At 48.3% G+C, this 20,307-nt stretch overlaps 2 protein-coding genes across 10 annotated transcripts in view; both read right to left on the bottom strand.

Annotated features, from left to right (window-relative positions):
- Positions 1–6,704, bottom strand: part of CCDC180 (coiled-coil domain containing 180) — a 62,884-nt gene extending 56,180 nt beyond the window's left edge. For all 4 annotated transcript variants that reach the window (XR_008375455.1, XM_053568246.1, XM_053568236.1 and 1 more), the window contains exons 1-3: positions 6,255–6,704; positions 4,558–4,748; positions 414–502 (exon numbers count right to left, since the gene is read on the bottom strand). Coding sequence is in view for 3 of the 4 variants with exons in the window: in XM_053568246.1 (XP_053424221.1) it covers positions 414–502; positions 4,558–4,748; positions 6,255–6,323 (349 nt within the window). In the remaining variant the exon portion in view is untranslated. The remainder of the gene's footprint in view (positions 1–413; positions 503–4,557; positions 4,749–6,254) is intronic.
- Positions 6,705–7,204: 500 nt separating this feature from the next.
- LOC128569785 (stimulated by retinoic acid gene 6 protein-like) overlaps positions 7,205–20,307 on the bottom strand; it is a 45,879-nt gene continuing 32,776 nt past the window's right edge. Inside the window, exons 14-19 of one of the 6 annotated variants that reach the window (XR_008375459.1) lie at positions 20,086–20,203; positions 17,771–17,890; positions 16,344–16,507; positions 15,562–15,702; positions 14,599–14,951; positions 7,205–7,223 (exon numbers count right to left, since the gene is read on the bottom strand). Coding sequence is in view for 4 of the 6 variants with exons in the window: in XM_053568301.1 (XP_053424276.1) it covers positions 14,803–14,951; positions 15,562–15,702; positions 16,344–16,507; positions 17,771–17,890; positions 20,086–20,203 (692 nt within the window). In the remaining 2 variants the exon portion in view is untranslated. The other 5 variants (XR_008375458.1, XM_053568301.1, XM_053568274.1 and 2 more) reach the window with 5 other exon arrangements.

Genomic DNA, 20,307 nt, shown 5'->3' on the forward strand with positions numbered 1-20,307 from the left:
ACCACGTGGGCTATGGGGCAACAAGGGGTGCCATTGTGGAGGTAGGAGTTTTTACTTTCTTGGTATCTCCTTCCTTTGCTTTTCTACAGTGAGCGTGTATTGCTTTTTTATCATAAAGAAAAGGGGCCTCCATATTGGGATAAATCAAACTAGTATAGTGTGGTGTGGAGGAGGTAAATGTGGACTGAGAAATAAAGAAGCTGCAGGGAAGAGAGTGGTATCTTGTCTTCAGCCAATTATTTGTCCTTGGCCAACACTCACTGTGCAGGCAGCTCCTGGGAGGAGACTGGGGAGGTGGCCCAGGTGGCTGAGCAGAGGAACACAGTGGGAACCTCATGGGCTTCCTCAGAGGGGCTGCCGGGAGACACCCCCCACCCTGGGCTGTCCCTGTCAGAGGCTGGCCAGAGGCTCACCCATAATGTCCGTGAGCCCACGCACTTCTCGGGCGGCAGTGGTGCTCTCGCTCTCTCGGGCTTTTTCTTTGTGGGCTATTTCCTTTTCCCTGAGGCACAAGCAGAGGAGAATAAAGCCCTACCCCACCTCATATGGCACCATCCAGGGAAGCTCTGACAAATAGGGGAGTCTCCAGGGGGGCTGTGGGCAGCTACAATGGCCTGGGCCCCGATTCCTGGGAGCCTCAAAGCAGCATGCAGGCTCCCGAGAAAGGCTGCCTGCACGTCTCCTGCCCACAGGTGCTGTGACTCCCTAGATAAGAAGTTGCTGGGTCTCCACCCTCAGGAAGTCTGCTGTGGCTCTGGTGGTAAACCAAGGGTGGGAATGGGCCATGGGAAAACAGATCAGAAAGGCATGAGGAGCCTGAAAAGCCAGGCCGGGCTGCACTCCCAACATGAAACCTCATTTGCTCCTTCAGCAGCCCATCCTGCTAGGCAGTTGGGGTAACCCCATTTTCCAGGAAGGAAGGAGTGGGGGCTTAGAGGGCCCACTGTATGAAGAGAGCAGAGATGCCAAGAACAACCTTGTGACTCCAAGGTCCATGGGTTTGGGCGAGGGAGGTAAGAGCTGGGATCCCAGGACAAACTTTCTCAGCAGGTGGGCCAGAGGAGCGGCTATAGCATTAGCTTTGGAATATAAACTCATGAAGGCACCATCTATAGGGCAAGGACCACAGAAATCCGCAGTTCTCATGACTGCTGCCATTCCTCAGGCCGTTGTGTGTCTAGCAGTTTCCAGCCAACTTCTCATTCAGTCTTCTCTGCAGACCCACCCAGCAGGAAAGAGGACTACAGGGACTGGGCTGTGGCTGACGGGGCCCAGGCCAACCATCTAGAGGTGGGTCTTTTAGGCCTTGTCATAAATGCCCCTGGCCCAGGGTAGGCAGTCGGAGCTCACGGGACAATATGAGTACTGCTGTCAGCTCTGGCTTCTGGGCTGCTTGCCTGGGGACTTGGGAGCTTTGTTTACACTGTGGTCATCTACCCCATACCCTAGGCTGGTCTCTACCCACCCAGGGGCCCCAGGTAGACTGGCCTTGGCTGTCTGAATTTCAAGCAACTGAACCCTATGATATGTGACCTAAGGAAGACTGGGTACTCTGGCCTTGCTGCTCATTGATTAGGCCCAGACTGTCCTCTGCTAGCCCCTCAGAGTGTCTAGAGGAGGCTGGCCCCAATGGTCAGGGCAGGCTTGAGAGCACCGACCCATAAAGGGGAGCAGAGAAAGAGGAACAGGAGTTTCAGGGACTGTGCTGTGTGGGGAGGTCCAGGGGCCAGGAATTCCCTATGGAGCAGGGTTGACAACCCTCAGATGGCCTCAGCAAGGGCATCTGGGGTGGTGAGGAGCAGGACTCCCAAGGACTGACAAGCAGTAGGGAGAGCATAGACTTTTCTAAGACACCTGACCTCAGTCAAGGAAAGGATGGGGAGGCAGAGACAGGGTGTGATGGAAAGAGGACAGTGACAGAGGCAGACTCCCCTTTCCAGAAGGGAGAGGCTTATGCATCACAACGAGGCAGAGGTAGGAAGGGGCCGTGAGGTGGAGTTTGAGGAAGGGCTCCCTGAAGAGGGAGGTGGAGAAGGCTGGAGGGACCGGGATGATGCCAGGAAGCCAAGGTGGCATCTGGCTGTTCCCCAGCCCTGGGAGATACTGCTGTAGCCAGAGAGCAGGAAGTCCTGTCCATGACCCCTCTTCCTTGGTAAATAGGGGAGGACAGGGCAGGGACTGCAGTGGGAAGAGGAGCTGGGGGTGTATGGCAGGTCAGGAGAGCTGCCGCGAGTCTCCAGGCTGCCCAGAGGGTCCAGGTGCACTGGGGGTGCTGCACCTGGGAGTGTCTCTCTCCCATGGGATGAGCAATTTTGTCCAGCTTTTATGGCTTGTGTAGGACTCAGCGGGGTGGGAGTTCTGCTGGGTAGGAAGAGGATGAGGACTGAGGAAGGTGAGCTAGCAGCCTTAGGCTGGTTGAGGGAAAGTGAAGGCAGCACAGGCTGTAGGTAGAAGAGGGAGGTAGGAAGGGAAATACTTCTCAGGAGTAGGAAACAGTTAACCCAAGAGACTCTGAATACCAAGTTAGTGACCCCAGCCATTCGGAGGCAGCAAGGCCTGGCAGGTTACAAACACATCCCTGCTCCTGCCACAGGCCACAGGGAGATGTCCCCTTTTCTGCATCCAGGACAGAGCCGGGCTTGTCTGTCCCAGGAAGCCAGCACAGCATAGCACCTGCACCACCCCCCACCCTCCCACCCTGTGAGAAGTGCCTTTCCAAAACACTGTCCTATAGGTCCAAGAGCTTCTGACAGATGCTGTATCGGATATTGGGATGTTGGGTAGTTCTAGGCTGAACCCTGGAGAAGGAGCGATCCTAGGAGGCACAGGGAGATGCTGGGAGACCTCCGGCCTGATGAGAACAGGTCAGCTGAGAGGGCACATCGGGCTCCCACACTGATCTTCTAAGAGGTGGGCTGGAAATTAGACAGGGCCCAGCTGCCTCTGCCTCTGGATCCCCACCTGAGGGATCAGGCAGGAGGATATAGTCTGGACAATGCTGACCTCAAGTCTGGGCTTGAGTGGGCCAGTGGATTTGCCCATATGTAGGTAGTTAAGGGTACTGAGAAGGCTCTGGGGTGGTTTTCCTGAGAGAATTCAAAGGTCAGGTCAGGGCAGAGACCTATACCCAGCACTGGGTCTGTCCCTCCACCTAAAGAGGGTAAAAGGGACGACAAAGGCAAATAGGGGAAGCCTGACTTCCCACTGCAGAGTCTCAGGTTAGGTGAAGGGTTTACAGCTTGTGCAGACTTTGAAGAGCCCAAGGAAAGTCCAGCTCTGCTTTATGCTTCCAACAATCCTGGGAGGAAGATCCTTTTCTTTGCCTTTTTTCACTAGCTGAGGGTCTGAGTTCAGCAAACTGAATTAGCATGCTTAGAAATCTCAAGTTTAGCTTCTGAACTTGGAGGTTCACAAGGAACTCCTGATCTCCCTGCCCCACCCCACCTGCTCCCACCTCAGGGAATGGTACCCCCACTGTCCACCCAGCACTCTGGCCAGAGACCCGGAGCCCTCGGGGGCCTTCTCCTCCCATCAAGTCCATCACTGGGTCCTGTGGGTTCTGCCTCCAGAAGACACCTGAAGTCCACTCCTACTTTCCCTCTTACAGCAAGGATGCCAGGACAACTGCAGCAACCTCCTCCTTGGCCTCCCTGTCTCTGCTTACAGTCCCCCAAATTCTGCACAGAGCTGCCCCAAATGCAAAATCAGCTGCTCATGGTAGTAAAGTCCAAAATACTGACTGGCCTGCAAGGCCTCTCTCAGTCCCATCTCCTGCCTTCTTTCCAGGCTTACTGACCTTTAGCTTCCAGGAATGGGCCAAGATTGTCCTTCTCTGAGCCCTGCCCTTATCCTTGCCCTCCCTCACACTCTGGTCTCAGCTGAGGCCCCTCCCAGGTGCTTTCCTGACTCCTGTCCATAGCCCCTGTCCTCTGAGTCAGAGGCTTCCCATCACCAGGGGGCACATGATTAGTCATTTCCTTTCAAGATGGGTCCATATGGGTGGAATCCCATAGCCCAGTGGTTCTCAACCTTCCTAATGCCGCGACCCTTTAATACAGTTCCTCATGTTGTGGTGACCCCCCCACCTTTTGTTGCTCCTATTTTAATATTTTATTTTAATGCCTCCTAATGCTGTGTGACCCTTTAATATAGCTCTTCATGTTGTGGTGACCCCCAACCATAAAATTATTTTTGTTGCTACCTCATAACTGTAATTTTGCTACTGTTATGAATTGTAATGCAAATGTCTGATATGCAGGATGTATTTTCATTGTTACAAAGGGGTCGCGACCCACAGGTTGAGAACCACTGCCATAGCCAGTGCCTGGCCTTAGGCAACAATAAGTATTTCACTGGAGGAGGGGATGGGGAGAGAGAAAGAAGCCATCCTACAAAGTAGATATGTATGATTACCTCCTTATTTTAGGGGAGATTTCATTCCTACCTGGCACACATCTTGTGGGAGGTTTTTTTGACCTAAGACTCTAAGGCACCCCTATTGTGTGTGTGTGTGTGTGTGTGTGTGTGTAGCAGGGGGGTCTGGCCGGCAAGACTTGCCTGTAAAGAACAGGGTTTTCTGTGATCCAGTCATTGGGGAGGCTGTGCGCCCACTTCCGCTGCCGAGGAGTCATCATCTCTCCATTAGGAATCTCCGTCTTCTTCATCATGGGTGTCTTGCCACTCTTTAGGGTCACAGAATGCTCTGCAGCCCGCTGCCTGGTGTTCGCCAGGGACTGGATCAGCTGCACCTGAATCCAGGGAAGACCGGGAGTGAGGAGGTGGCCAAAGCTGCTAGTTGCTGATTGCCCTCAGGCTGACTCTGCTTGTCTTAGACATCTGGGAGCCTACCACTAGTAAGACATTTCGGGAGAGAACCCTTCAACCCCTGTGGACACCCCCTGCAGGAGGGGTCTCCTCCTCTATCGCAGTCATTAAGCCCCTTCCCGGAAGACATTTTCTTGAAGAAATTTAAATGAAGACCAAGATGTACACTAACCTTTTTAAAATTATATTTTTATAGTTATTTATTTATTTGAGATGGGATCTTGCTATATTGCCCAGGCTGGTCTCAAACTCCTGGGCTCAAAGCATCCTCCCACTCAGCCTCCTGAGTAGTTGGAATGACAGGCACGTGTCACTGCACTCAGCTTTGACTTTTTTTTTATATAAGGAAAAAGTTTGGGGGAAAGGAATGGACCAATAGCAGAGTATTGGTTGAGTCAACATGGTATGTCCCTTAGATGGAATGTTAGACATTTATGAAAAATGATACTTACAAAGAATAAAATTTTTATGACATGAGGAAATGCTTTAACTTATGATATATAGTTAAATATATCAATTTAAAACATAAAATAGGGCAGCACCTGTGGCTCAAAGGAGTAGGGCAACAGCCCCATATGCGGAGGTGGTGGGTTCAAACCTAGCCCTGGCCAAAAACTGCAAATAATAATAATAATAATAATAAAATAAAAATTATAACCAAACTTATACAGTATGATCTCAAAATTTTAGAAGCATAGGAAAATGACCTAGAAGAAGCACGCCAATCATTAAGAATGGCCTATTGCTTAGAGGGAGCAGGATCATGTGAGAAATTTAATTGTCTGTTTTTTTTATACTTCTTTTGTAATTTCCCAAGGTTCTACAGAGAGCATTATTTAAGACTCAAATTAGGGATGAAAATCTCTTCAAATAAGCAGTACAGAACTTCAAAGGATGGGTTCCTATTTGTGTGTTTCTTTTACAATCTCATTTTGTCTGTACAATGCTTTAGTTAGGACAATTTCAACAATTAAAGAAGGCTTTACTGGAGCCCTAGATCAACAAGCAGGCAGCCACTAAGCATCCTGAAGTGTATGGATGCCCATGGGCATGGGAAAGGATATGTGAGATGCCATTAAGGAGAAAAAGCAGGTTTCAGATCATTAGTACAGAATAGAAACAATTTTTTAAATAGGAAAATCAGAAACACTTTTATGTGTGGGAAAAAGACACAGGGCGCCCAATTCTTCATCCAGGCTATTTTGGAGTAATTTAAAATTTTTAATTTAAGTTTTCTAATTTTCAAAAATAGACATTCTAATTCTGTACCTGTACATTTGAAGAACCCATAAGAATTATTTTTAAAATAGAATAACGTCAAAGCCTTTATTTCATTAGATTCCCAGACCTGTAAGAGGGGGACTGAATTTGGAGGGATGGGGGAAGCAGAGATGCGGGACGGAGAAAAGGAGCAAACGGGCGGGCCTTACCTCCGCCTCGAAGATCTGCTGGTAGACTTTTCCATTCTGAACCCGGGTCACCTTCCCCACCGATGACATCCTGGCGGCTGGCTGGAGGCCCCTGCCGCGAAGCCGTTGTCCGGGAGACGCGTCTGGAGTTTGGTCTCAATTCCCGCCCTGATCTCAAACCAATCCCAAGTGCCGGGAAATCAACGCCCGCCCCAAGCGCAGGTCCTGGCACAGCGACCACTGGCCCGGAAGGCCGCACTCCACCCCACCCAGACAGGGCCCCCAAAACAGAACTCTCTACCGGGGGACAGGGGGGAGCTCCCCTCGCCGGCTCAGGGTCACAATTTTAAACAAAACACAGAGGGAGGGAGCACAGAAAGTCGATAAAACGAATCTCCGAGAAGCCCCAAACTCTCAGGGGAGTTTGGCTGTCCCTGCAGCGCAGGGCGCAAATCCGAGAGGGACTTTGGGGACGCCAACAATAAGGGATTACTGTTTGTGCTTCACTCTGCCAAATTCTTCTGGGAAAAGTCAGGGTGCCCGAAGGGTCAGCTGGGATTGAAATCCCAACTCGAAGCTGAACCGGGGTCTAGGAGCCTACCCCACCTTCCAGGGGACACATGCAGGGAGGGCGAAGTGGCCCGAAGGAGTAGCCGGATTCTGGCTACGCTCCTTCCGTCTCCTTCCCGGGTCACCCAAGGACTCCTGGACGATCCCAGAGCCCAGCGGACTGTTGGGAGACCCTGCGCCCGGCCCGCCCGCACTCCGTCATGCGCAGGATGTCAGCAGGACCAGTCCAGTAGCAACTGCAGCCAGACGCGCATCGTCTCCAAGGCAACCGCGATGGCCCCGCCCACGCTCGCCTTCCCGGGGAGGCGGGAAGCACTTGGGAGTAGCAATGGGAGCGCACTTGTGGAGTAGTGAAACTCTATCAAGGCCTCTTTCAATGTCACTTTCTTCTTTGCACAAGGGAATACCTCAGGGTTAGGGCTGTCAGAAACATCCAGAGATAACTGATGAGATACTTTATAGCGATCGTATGAATTTGTTGATCATCTTGAGGAGAAACATCTTAGTAATAAACAGCAAAAATCAGAACACACAAAAAATCCAGAAAAAAAAAGAAAAACCAAAAGGGAACACCATAATATAAAAAGAAGAAATTACAATTGAGGACTAAATATTTGCAACTCATATTCCCAAGCTCACATCCCCAAGATATAACAAGCTCCTAGAAATTAAAAGTAGAAAACTTGGCAAAAGACATTAACCCTCAGATCACAAAAAAAGAAATAGCAATTAACTTTAAACGGGATGAAAACTTGTTCAGGCTTAATACGACAAAATTGTTGGATTCAAAAGTTAGGCAACGTACTCCAAAGTGGTAGAGAAATGGGAAAGTGGTTTTCTCCTCTCTAGGCCCCTTGGGTCCAGTGCCCCGTGGCCTGAATACACTGCGGGTAACCATGAAGTCCCAGGGGAAGTGAGGCACCAAAAGCCAGCAGAGGCTGGTTGGGGGGGGGACCACGTAGAGCCAACCTCAAGAGCAGACAGTCTTTGGTACATTGCACATGAGCAAGCTCACACAGTGAGGTGGGGCCTGCAAGCCCATAAAGGCCGGGCATTTGTTTTAATTTCCGGTTTAGTGGGATTCTTGTGTCTCCTAAAGGAAGCACTCCTACATTTAAAACAAAGATTTCCAAAGAAGCGGAGTTTAAGGTCCCAGGGACATAAAACAAACATTGTGCTGGTAGCTCACTAGCAGTAACTATGGTAATAGTGAATGCTGTCATTCCCATTGCCGCTTTACATTCCCACTAGTGAATCCCAGCTAAGGGAAAAACAGTACCATAGAATGCATGCCGATTCAGAGTATGTACAGTTTTCTGGAGAGCATTGCCCCAGGCCTGAATGGTACTGCCACCTAGTGTACAGCCTGTATATTCTATGGCTAGGAGGACTGAGAGTTATAAGAAACACCTATAGCTCAATAATGGAACACCTTGGTGAAAAGGGCATGTGGAGGGATTTAGCTCTCCTAACAAGCAGGAGAGAGCTCCCGAGATGAGAGCATTAGTGAATTTGCAGTCTCTACACCTGTGGTGTTGAGATGCATGAGATCAGTCTTATATTAGGCTGGAGGAGAAGGCAGTCGGGAGCGTGCGCATTCTATCACGGACCTGCTTATTCTGACTCTGTCTCCTCTCCTGCCTGCGGAACACCAGCATGGCGTCTCTCTGCTGAAGCTTACTAAGCTCTGCTAAATTCTAAGATCTATTCTAAGACTACTTCACCCTCGAAGACTCTCTCTCTGTCCCTTCTGCTAAGGTAAATAGCCCTCAGGCACCTAAGAGCAATTGTTCTGAGCAAGGTAGCATAGCGGTCTGTGTCCAGAACCTAGATAAGCCAGGACTGGAGACCAACCAGTTCTGGACCCTGACCAGTGGCAATGACAATCTAGATAACATAACCATTGAGTTTTCAAAAGTCAGCTGCCTTAGGATAGTGGAGAATGTGGTGAGATCAGTGAGTGCCATGGACATGGGCCATTGCTCCATTTCATTTGCTATGATGTGTGTTCCTTGACCAGAGGCAATGTGGGAAATCCCATGACAATGGCTAGGTCACTCTGTGAGTCTACAGGTGGTACACACAGAAGCACTGCATGCAGTGAAGGCAAATCAGCATTCAGAGTTAAGCTTCTGCCCCCTGGAAGAGCAAAATGCTGCCTCTTTCATGGTAGAAGTCATGCAATGCACCCTCTCTGTAGCTGTGCAATCATCCTGGAGAATGGTGCCATATGGGGACTCTGTCTTGGTTTCTGCTGCAGAAGTTTGGGTGCTTAGTAGTGGTGGAGACCAGGTCAGTCCTCATGCCTGAAAGTCCGTGTTACTGACCCAAGCAGAGCCTCCATTCCTGCCATGGTGGTCCCTTTATTCATGAGCCCCATGAGTGTTGACAGGAGTGGCTGGGGACGGAGGCCAACTGGTACTCACAGAACGGCTGATCCTGTACACGTTATTGTTAAGCTCCTCCTCTGTGAGGTTCCTCTTTGATATGCATTCACATGGAACACAGATGTGTTCACCATTTTTTTGCCTATTCAGAAAGGTCTATGCATGTACCTCTTCCTCACACCTCCTTGTTACCAATTTTCTAATCATGTTCTCTCCAAGTTCCTGATCATGCAGCCAACTCATTGCTCCATGAATTGGAATAGAGTCATGTCTCTTTTCTTCCAAGGAAAATGAACAGCCATCTGCAATGCTCAAAGTTCTTTCCACTCAGAGGATGTGTCTTCTGTTTTCTGGTAAGGATGTCCCAGAAAGGCACTGCAATACTGCAGCTGTCCCTTTAAGGTAGGGCCTGCACGTCACGTGGAGCCTTATATACACTAGACCCAGATTTTCTCTTCTTCAGTCAACTGATGCCCCACAAAGTCATAGGGGTGATCTGGAAGGACAGTGATATAGCAAGAGTGGGGACATGGACACTTGGGCCATATCCTCATGTAACTGAACTGCACCACCAGGGTCTGCTGTGCCTGTCCTCGTATATGCCGCATTCATCCGAGGATGGAGTGCTGCTGCTGTGCACAACAGACCTCATGGCTTGGTGGGTAAGGTAACTCGCAGTTCATGATGGGCAACCAAGTTGCTCAGAGTTAAATATTCAGTGCCTACTGAGGCCCAGTATTGGGCCAAAAGCTGTTTCTCAAAAGTAGAAACAGTTATCTGCAGGGGATGGCAGGGTTTGGCTTCAAATCCTGTGTTGGCAATGTGAGTTACCTGTAAGTTCCTATAACCGCCCCTAACAACTCCAAATGCCACTGACACTTCAAGCACTATTGGATCCGCTGGTTTATACCCCAGTGGCACAACAGCTGACCTGGGAGCCTGGACTTCTTGCAGAACCTCCTCCCGTTCTGGGCCCCACTTGAAATCAGCACCTTTGTGATCACTCTCTATATGAACTGGAGTCATGCGCTGAAATCAGGAATATGTTGTCCCCATATACGAAGTGTGCTGCTAGACAATGCCTCTTTTTAGGTTGAAGGAAGAGTCAGGAGCAACCATTTATCCTTCACCTCAAAAGTCATATCTCAACATGCCCTACACCACTGAATTCCTAGGGATTTCACTGGGGTGGGAAGATCCTAAATTTTCATCAGATTTGTTCCCCACCTCCGACATGCTAATGTTTTAACAAAAGGACTACTACAGACTTTATCAAGAAAAATAGTGCTTCTCATTGCTCACTGTGTCTAATCAGTATAATGTCTTAAATGTAATACAACACTTTTGTGTCTTGTGGAAGGGCAAAGCAAACAAGGTCCCTGTGCACTAAAACAATGACATCAGGTAGGAGAGTTGAAATACCCCAAGATAGTGTTTTGCTGGCCTTTCCGTTGAAAAACAAACTGGTCCTAGTGTTCTTTCTAACAGGCACTGAGAAAAAAACATTTTCCAGATCAATAGCTGCATAGATACCAGGGTATGATCAATTTGCTCAAATACAAAACAACATCTGGTATACCAGCTGCAAATGGAGTCACCACCTGCTCATCTGTATGATAATCCACCATCATTCTCTAAGACCCATCTGTTTTCTGCACAGGCCAAAAGATGAGCTGAATGGGATATGTGGTAGGATTCATCACCCCTGCATCCTTCATATCCCTGATTGTGGTGTGAATCTCTGCAGTTCCTCCAAGAAGGCAGCATTGCTTTTGGTTTACTCTTTTCCTAGGTAAAGGCAATTCTGGTGGCTTCCACTTGGCTTTACTACTATAATAGCCCTTACTCCACAAGGTCAGGGAACCTATATGGGGATGGTGCCAGTTGCTAAGTAAATCTATTCCAATTATGCACCTTGGAATCTGGGGAAAAAACTATGAGTGGCTTCAGGAACCTACTAGACCAGTGGTTCTCAACCTTCCTAATGCCGCAACCCTTTAATACAGTTCCTGTGGGTCACAACCCACAGGTTGAGAACTGCTGCACTAGCCTTATTATGAAACAGGCCTGAGCTAAACTCCAGTGACCACCTGAACTCCACAAGCCTCTATTCTGACTGGTGGAACACAGTAACATTTTTAGTCTCCTGAGTTTGTATCAGTTCAGAGCTAGTGTCCAATAATCCTTAAAGCTCTGATTATTTCCTTTTCTCCAACATACAATCACTGTAGTAAAAAGGCAGTAGGCCCCTTTGGGGAATGCTGGAGCAAAGGTTAACAGTATAAATGTTTTTGCGTTGTAGCTAGGTCCTTTCTCAAGGAGACTCATCCTCCTCTTCATTCAAGGTGTTCTGTTTATAACAATGGCTCAAGCCTGGGAATTGAAGGACCAGGATATTCTATTTTGAAGATTCAAGTTAGAGTTTCAATGTATATAGATCAAGTCAAAATGACTAGACCAGGACCTATTTCTCCTCTAGATACATATAATCAACTAGCTAAAACCACAGGTCTCTGTAAGTTAGACAATTCTGATTACTGCTTTGATTCCACTATACACTATTATAACTGTCCACCTTGTCTCTGAGGATTAAGTGCCATTGTCCCTGTCATCCCTTGGATCCAATTAACCCCATTGCATATAAGAATCCCAGGTCAGTGACAGCAGTTCCCATTGTAATTTCTGACCTACAGAGAAGATAAACTAAAGAGCATCTTCAAAGATTCTAAGGGCCCCTCATGAAATTATCGCTCACAGTCGTGGTGAAGGATTTTATCTTCTGGAACAGTGGGTGGGAAGGGAGCAAGTCATCATGATCAATCCACTCTAACATTCCAATCTCACTAAGCCTGCGGATACCTCTGCAGTACACCAAGGCAGTTCAACTTCATTTAGTGTGGGCCACTTCTGGCCCGTGTTTCATCTAACCAACTATTAGAGCCCTTTGTAAGTCCTGGAAATACAGCAGTGACTTGTACATAACAATAAGTACAGCCTGATCCAACTTTATCTTCCTTCCACCATTATCACACACTCTTAATGTCCTTTTCCATACAATTCCCTTAGATTTCTATCTGTATAAATTGGGAATAGTCCATAGTGATTTGGAGTACAGCATACTTTCTCATGGCTCCCACTTTGTAACTCACTATTCAGGGCCTGCCAGTCTATAAGTCTACTGATAAATCTTGAAGCAAAGAGGGATAGTGGGTGTATGTCCCAAGTATAGTCAATATTGCCTATTTCTTTTAACATATTATATGGCTACCTCATCTTTATTCCTGAAAACAAGAGGCCTAGTGGCCCTGAAACAAGATTTCTTTATGATGTCTCCATTTAGCATGATCTCCAGACTCCCAGAACACAGAACTTCAGAGCTGGCATGCCTTGCCTTTCACCCAACACACGGGAGAAACGCCCTACATCACATCTGCAGATTCCAGCCCACTGCCCCTTCTTCTGAGAAGTCTTCTTTAACTTTACACAGGCAGAATTAGTAGTTTCCTTTTCCAGGTTCCCAGAGAACTTCATATAAGCCCATGCTACATGTAGAGGATTAGATCACAGAAGGCTGTTCACATGTTAGCCTCTTCATTTCATCATGGGCTTCCCACAGGTATTAGCTTAATACTCATTCAAACCATGATGATTGATTTTGGTAAGCGAATTCATTGTCAAAAGATTTCTTCATTTTTGTTTCATTCTTTTATTTATTCCAATATTCTGTTATGTTACAGGTGTGTGCTTGGCAATGGTGGACAAAACCTAGGAAGTTGTCTTTCTTCATGGAGCTGATACCTAATTGAGGGGCAAGTAGATATTAATCAGATCCTTCACAAAGAGTTATGACAAATAACAGTCACTGATATTTACTGAGAGTTTTGGATATGTCAGATACTAGCTTAAGGCATTCATATGTATGAACTAATTTTTTCCTCAAAATGATGTTGGGTGTTAGGGGATATTAACCTCTTTTTAGGTAAGGAAAGTGAATAAAGACAGCAAAGTAATTTAGTCAATGTCACACAGCTACAAAGTGGGGGTTTGGAGATCCCAACACTCTGAGTCCTTGTTTTCTAAGTTTCTACAAGCAGAATGGCAAGTCTTAGTTGTGGAGATTAGGCTAACAGAGACAACACCAGCAAATACACCTTGTAATAGGACTGGGTTTGTACGACATGTTTATTTATCAGCCAAATTAAAATTACTCTGGTGTCTGTGGGACTTGATGCAAATGAATGACACCTATTTGGTCAGTTTGCATTGGGGAGGCCAACACAGCAGGCTCTCCACAAGGAGCAACAAGGGTGTGGCCCCCTCCAACTTCTTCCCTGGCTTTTATTAAAATCTCAGGCAGCATAGTGTAAAGCTTCAAAGAGAGAGTAAAGGTTAAAGAACAAGTAGTTTTTCTTTAACTGCAGAATTGAACTCTAACACATCCTGTTTACCGCACTCTGTCTTGCCTTAATCTTATCACTGCTAATATATGACTTAGGCCTGGGACAGTATGCTGTGTTTAGTGAATGCTGTTTTCAGTACTCATGGCCAGCACTGATTCTTGGATTTTGCCCAGATCACCTGATGCACTTTTAACCCTATGCTCTATTGTACACTCTGGGACTCATGAGGTGGCTAGAGATTCCCCTCTGCCCTGTTGGTGGGTCCTTATAATACTTGCACAGTCTTCATCAGGAACTTTGAACAGATTTTGCACAGGTTCTGGGACAGGTCCTTATGCTTCAGCATGAAAAATTTGGGTAAGTACTTGGCCCTACACAGGGTCAAATATCCAAGCATCCTACCTGGGATTCAGGCCTCCCCAGACACTGAACCTCCACCTGCCACATGGTTCTCACTTCCCAAACATCTTGGGGCTCATCCACTCACATACCTTTGTTCTTGTTGTTCCCCACCCAGAATGCGTATCGACCCTGTCTGCATTCTCAAACAAGTGGCTTTCCCAGTGACCTAACCCTTGTCAGAGGGAATCTCTGTGTCTATTTTGTGACCAAGGCTCAGGTCAGCTCTGCCCATTCCTCATTCCAGTGGCCTGGGTGAGAGAGCTCAACGTGTACCTGCTTGTCCTATCAGACTGGGGGCTGAGATCATGCAGTTCCTCCTCTCCCACCTACCACAAAGTTAAGAAAGAAGAAAGCAGTGAGGACGCTGTAGGATTGAAGGCTATGCTCTGTGCCAGAGAAAAGAGGATCTAATGGTTAGACTTCCTGATGCTGACGTTTTACCACCTTCCTCAGTGGTACAAAGTTCTGCCTTGTATGTAAACTAATGGTTCTTAAGGTGACTCCCCAAGGCTGCTACGAGCTCCCCAAGGCTACAATGAAGAGTGGAAGTCATTAATGGGCAAAGTTTGTTCAATAGACATTTCTTTAGTTTTTGATCTATTTTACCGAAGGAGTGAAATAATCCTGAGACTTCATCCCTCAGTCCAGGTGGCCATCGCCTGAGTGGACAATATTCTCTGCCATCTGTGTGGACAGGGCTGCGCCATCCCATCTCATTGTAGGGGCAGCTGTTGGCTAGACTTAGCTCTTAGTCTTCTCTGGGAGGCAGACATCCTGGCCTGGCCTTGGAGCAGATGTTAGGGGCTGGTGTCAGCACTCTGAGCAATTTAGCATCATCTGGGTAAACTCCTGGGAGCCGTGCCCTGATTTTGGTTTTCTGAGCATGATGAGTCTGGGGTTATTCATCAGGGTCTGCAGCAGGAGCCACCTTGTCCTGGACCTGGCTGAAAAGCGTGGACCTAGGAGAGAATCAGAGCAGACAGACTGGAGGGGCATCCGGGAGGGGGCAGCTTGCCTCTGCTGTTCTCCAAGGCCGTGGGAAGAGCTGCCTGGAAGGCGTGAGGTGTGGCAGAAGGAGCTGGACTCCCGGGAAGGTGAGGGAGGTTGGAGGGATGTGAGTTTTGCCTCAGACCTGGGTGTCCACCCATAGTGGGAACAGCAGTGAACACGGTCTGCCTGAAGACACAAGAAAGCCTTAGAGAGCTCGTGGTGAGCAGCAGGGCAGAATACTCAGAACTTAGCCCAGGGCAACTGTCACACCGCCTGGGATGCGGGTTGGAGTCTCAAACAACTGGGAAATGGAGGACTCTGCTAACAGAACTAGAGTTCATTTTCAGGCAAGGGAGGAGGCTGGTTAGCAGGACAAGGACCCAAGGCCTGAACAGGTCCCCCAGCCAGGCTGACTAAGAGCTAAGCCTCCTAAGCTCCCCAGCAGAAGGGCACCTGGTCATGGAGTATGAGAAAGGGCAGCAGGAAAGTGGAACCCGGGGCATCTCAGGAACCCCGGGGAACCTAAGGGTGTTTATTTCTGCCATCTGAACCCAGTGTAGGTTCAGACAGAGTCTTTACCTGAGGATGGATTTAGGTACTTGATGGCCTGCTGCAGCTTCCTCTCCCTGTGGTCTGTGATCAGGATGTGACAAAAGCTGACAAGCACGGGGTTGGTGTGATAATGGTCCACGTAGAGCATGCCGATCCATGCGCTGAACCCTGAAATCCAGAGGCTGGTCGAGCCAGGCAGCACCGCCCGACCTGCCTGGTTTGTACTTTATGATATAACTTCAGAGCCAGTTTGTTCCCCAGTGGTCCCTGAGTCTCTGCCAAGCATCTGGAAAGATTCTCAGAAATCATATTCTAATCTGTTCGTATTATGGGGAACTCAAAGCTCCTAGGAGCTGGGAGCAGCCCTGGCTAATACTGAGAAGGCATCAGTACATTTATTGGATGGTGAATGAAGGATGATTGTGATCCAGAGATAGAAAGAAAACTACTTTCACCTCCTCACAAAGGGCTTTGATTTTGGAGTATTTCAAGTGAACAGAACATTTTCTAAAACAAAGTTTGCAACTAACAGTGCTAATAATTCTGAGATGTGTTCTTTCTCAAAATGGTCAGATCTGTACACTCCTAAATTAATCTGTTTAGATAGACTTCTGCTACCTCTGACAGCCCTCCCGTAAGGCCTGTAGGCATTTGATAGCCTTAAACTTCCTTCTGAGCAGTGGGCAGCATACATTTTATGGCCTCCATCAGAAGATAAGCTCTGAGCATAAGCCAAGGATGTGAGCTCCAGGCCTGGTAGCTGCCACAGGGTGCAAAACTGGCCTGCCCCTGAGGGCGTGGGCTCTCACCCATGTCTGCTCCCTCGTAGCCGCTCTGCATGATGGTCCTATCAATGCGCGCGATGAGCCACGTGCCCAGGATGCAGCTGATGAACAGCCTGGAGAGGCAGGCACCCAGGCCCAGCAGCACGTTGTAGAAGAACAGGAAGTAGTTGAAGTTGTGGAACGCTCTCCTGTGGACAGAAGTCGTCTGAGACAGCCCCCTTCACTAGGGCCAGGTGGGCTCTGGAATCAAATCCTACAACTTCTGGTTCATAGCTTTGCTACCTCGTGCCATAAGGGGAGCCAATGCTCCCAGTCACAGCACTGGTGTAAGGACTGGCGCAGGCCCAGCATGGAGGACTCTGAGCACAGTGCAGGCCAGGGGTTACTGGGGACTCTAACTGTGTCATTGATGCATGGGGTTTGAGGAATCCTGCAGGATAAGAAATCATGGAGCTGCAGTTGGTTCAGTGGCCATACAGAGGGAAGTGGCTTTCCCACTGTCTGTTGCAAAAGGGGCCTGTTCACAGTTGAGCTGTTCCAAAGTCTTCCAGATGAAACTTCCCAAAGGATCACCTGATCGTATGGTTTCCTGTTGCCTCTAGGATAAAGCCCACGCTTTGCATGCTGAGTTCTAGGGCCCCTCTGAGAAAGGGGCTTTCTGGTCTTGTCACTTTGTGTCCCTTCCCGATGTCCCTCAGTGTCTAAGGCCACTGCATGGCAGCTATTTGAGATTCTCACTTTTTTCCTGACTCACTCTGCCCTTTTGCGGCTACCTGTCTTCATCCTTGCTGCCAGCCATGCCCTCACCCCCTTTCTACAGGCAGAAATCCTTCCATCCTCTGATCTCAGCCCAAGTATCCCATCCAAGGTGGAACTAACACTCTCGCTTCTCCTCTGCCACCCCGCCTCCGCCACCTGTCCCTCTTCCTCCATGGTTCAGGTTTCTCTTGCAACCCTTTTGCATCCTCCAGAGTCCTCTGTCCTTGTTGTCTACCTGTCTGTCTGTCTGTTCCAGTGCACTGAGCATCTCACAGGCAGGTTGTGTTGGGATTATCTCTTTACTTGGAGCACCATGTTGGTCCCTCAAATGAATGGATGACTTTGAATGAATGAATGAATTAGAAAGGATGTGCCGAGCACTATTGTTCAAAGTTCATTTTTTAACACATTTCATCCCTACAACACCCTTTGAGGTATGCACAATTAATTGTAAATGGGAAAAGTAAGGTTTATAAGTGTTCAGGAAGCTCCCACAAGGTCACACAGCTCAGTGGACAGAGCCAGGACCTGGCCCAGGCAGTCTGACCCCAGGGCCCACCCCTGGCCCACTGGACACGCTCTCGTAGAGGGTGGAGAGCCTTCCCAGGAACCCATCCAAGGGGAAGGGGAAGGGCTTAGAGACCACCAAAGCTGAAGTCATACAATCCCCTAGTTCCCTCTCTCACCCTCACCTGTTGTTCAGAGCCAAGGGCTTCTGCTTATCAGCTGTGCCCAGCTTGGGCTGGAGAAAGAAGCTGGCAGCGATCCTCTCCTGCAGGACCATGAGACCCACGACAATGGATATGGTGAGGCTGAAACACGGGGTGGGACTGTCCAGAGGTGGCCTTTCCACTCCTCCAGGCCCTTCTCCGATGCCCAGCGACAGAGGTGAGAGGCGCTGACACTCGGCCAATAGGGGGAGCACAAGCTTTGCTTTGTGTTCACCGAGCATTCCCACCCCCACTATGCGGGTAAGAAAACTGAGGCTCACAGAGGGGAGGTGACTTTCCTGAGACCACAGGGGAGTAGAATCCTGGAGTAAATCCATTCCTCCAGGATTTCCCTGAGGTTATATTTCATCAGGGTGGCAGCTAGGCGAGTGGTTTAATGAGTTCAGCAAAGAAAGGAATGGTTTTTTGTTTTGTTTTTTAAACCTGACAAGGCTATGAGAGAGTGGAAAGGACCAGGGTGTGCCCCAGAATCACAGATGCCTCTAGATAAGCAAGGAACCAAGGAGCTCAGAGCAGGGAGGTCCCCAGAGAGCACCGCATGCTGTGTTGACAGCCCCTGAGTGACAGTGTGCGGGGAGTAGTAGTTAAAAGGAGGCTTTGGTTAAATTTAAGGCATGAAATAATAAAAATCCTCAAAGAAAGCATAGGAAAAACACTGGAAGATATTGGCCTGGGGAAAGACTTCATGAAGAAGACTGCCATAGCAATTGCAACAACAACAAAAATAAATAAATGGGACTTCATTAAACCGAAAAGCTTCTGTACAGCTAAGGAGACAATAACCAAAGCAAAGAGACAACCTACACAATGGGAAAGGATATTTGCATATTTTCAACCGGACAAAAGCTTGATAACTAGGATCTATAGAGAACTCAAATTAATCCACATGAAAAAAGCCAACAATCCCAATATCAATGGGCAAGAGACATGAATAGAACCTTCTCTAAAGATGACAGACGAATGGCTAACAGACACATGAAAAAATGTTCATCATCTTTATATATTAGAGAAATGCAAATCAAAACAACCCTGAGATCTAACCCCAGTGAGAATGGCCCACATCACAAAATCTCAAAACTGCAGATGCTGGCGTGGATGTGGAGAGAAGGGAACACTTTTACACTCCTGGTGGGACTGCAAACTAGTACAACCTTTCTGGAAGGAAGTATGGAGAAACCTCAAAGCACTCAAGCTAGACCCCCCATTTGATCCTGCAATCCCATTACTGGGCATCTACCCAGAAGGAAAAAAATCCTTTTATCATAAGGACACTTGTACTAGAGTGTTTATTGCACCTCAATTTACAATCGCCAAAATGTGGAAACAGCCTAAATGCCCACCAACCCAGGAATGGATTAACAAGTTGTGGTATATGTACACCATGGAATACTATTCAGCTATTAAAAAAAATGGAGACTTTACATCCTTCGTATTAACCTGGATGGACGTGGAAGACATTATTCTTAGTAAAGCATCACAAGAATAGAGAAGCACAAATCCTATGTACTCAATTTTGATATGAGGACAATTAATGACAATTAAGGTAATAGGGGGGAGGAAAAGCAGAAAGAGGGATGGGGAGGGTGGGGCCTTGGTGTGTGTCACCCTTTATGGGGGCAAGACATGATTGCAAGAGGGACTTTACCTAACAATTGCAATCAGTGTAACCTGGCTTATTGTACCCTCAATGAATCCCCAACAATAAAAAAAAAAAAAAAAAGGAGGCTTTGGTTTTAGTTTGCCTGGCTCCAAATCCTGAGTCTCTCCCACTCCTTGGACAAAATTCTCAGTCTCCCTGTGCCTCTGTTCCCTGGTCTGCAGAATGGAGGGCAGCACAGGCGCCATGTGCATAGGCCTTATGGGAAAAGGCACATAGTGACTGCTCAGGGACTCCAGCATTCACTCTGCCTCCAGGCGTGTAAACAGAGGTCCAGAAATGGTAAATAACTTACCCTGAGTCACACAGGAGACCCAAAAGCCGAGATTCCTGCTGCCTTCCATCATACTGTCTTGCCTCTCACTTTAACTCCCCATACCTCACCTTTCCTGGCTGGAAAATGGACATATGTGTATCCCCCATACACACACAGTTGTGTGAGGGCAGCATGGAAGAGAGAGAAAGGCAGCCTTTTGTAAACTGTTAAGTTTCCCTTCCCTGCTAGTTGCTATGTAACCCATCCCTGGATCAGAGCCAAGACCATGGGTCCAGGGAGCAGCTGGGAGGGCACCCCAGTGCCCAGGACACAGCAGTGACAGGATGCCTAGCCAGCACTTACATCCCGATGCCCAGACCTTGGAGCATCTCCAGGCCCTGGTTGTGGACGACAGGTAGCACCAGGCCGTACATGATCCCCATGCCACACAAGCTCTGCACCACATGGATGACGAGGTAGCCTGGGGGCCGAGGGAGCTGGTAGTCACACCTGGGCCCCTCCCCGCATTCCACCCTCTACCCCCCTCTCTTCCCGTATGCCACCTACATGGTTCCTTCTGCCCGG

The sequence above is a fragment of the Nycticebus coucang genome, chromosome 2, assembly GCF_027406575.1.
Source record: "Nycticebus coucang isolate mNycCou1 chromosome 2, mNycCou1.pri, whole genome shotgun sequence".
In the NCBI taxonomy this organism is placed as follows: domain Eukaryota; kingdom Metazoa; phylum Chordata; class Mammalia; order Primates; family Lorisidae; genus Nycticebus; species Nycticebus coucang.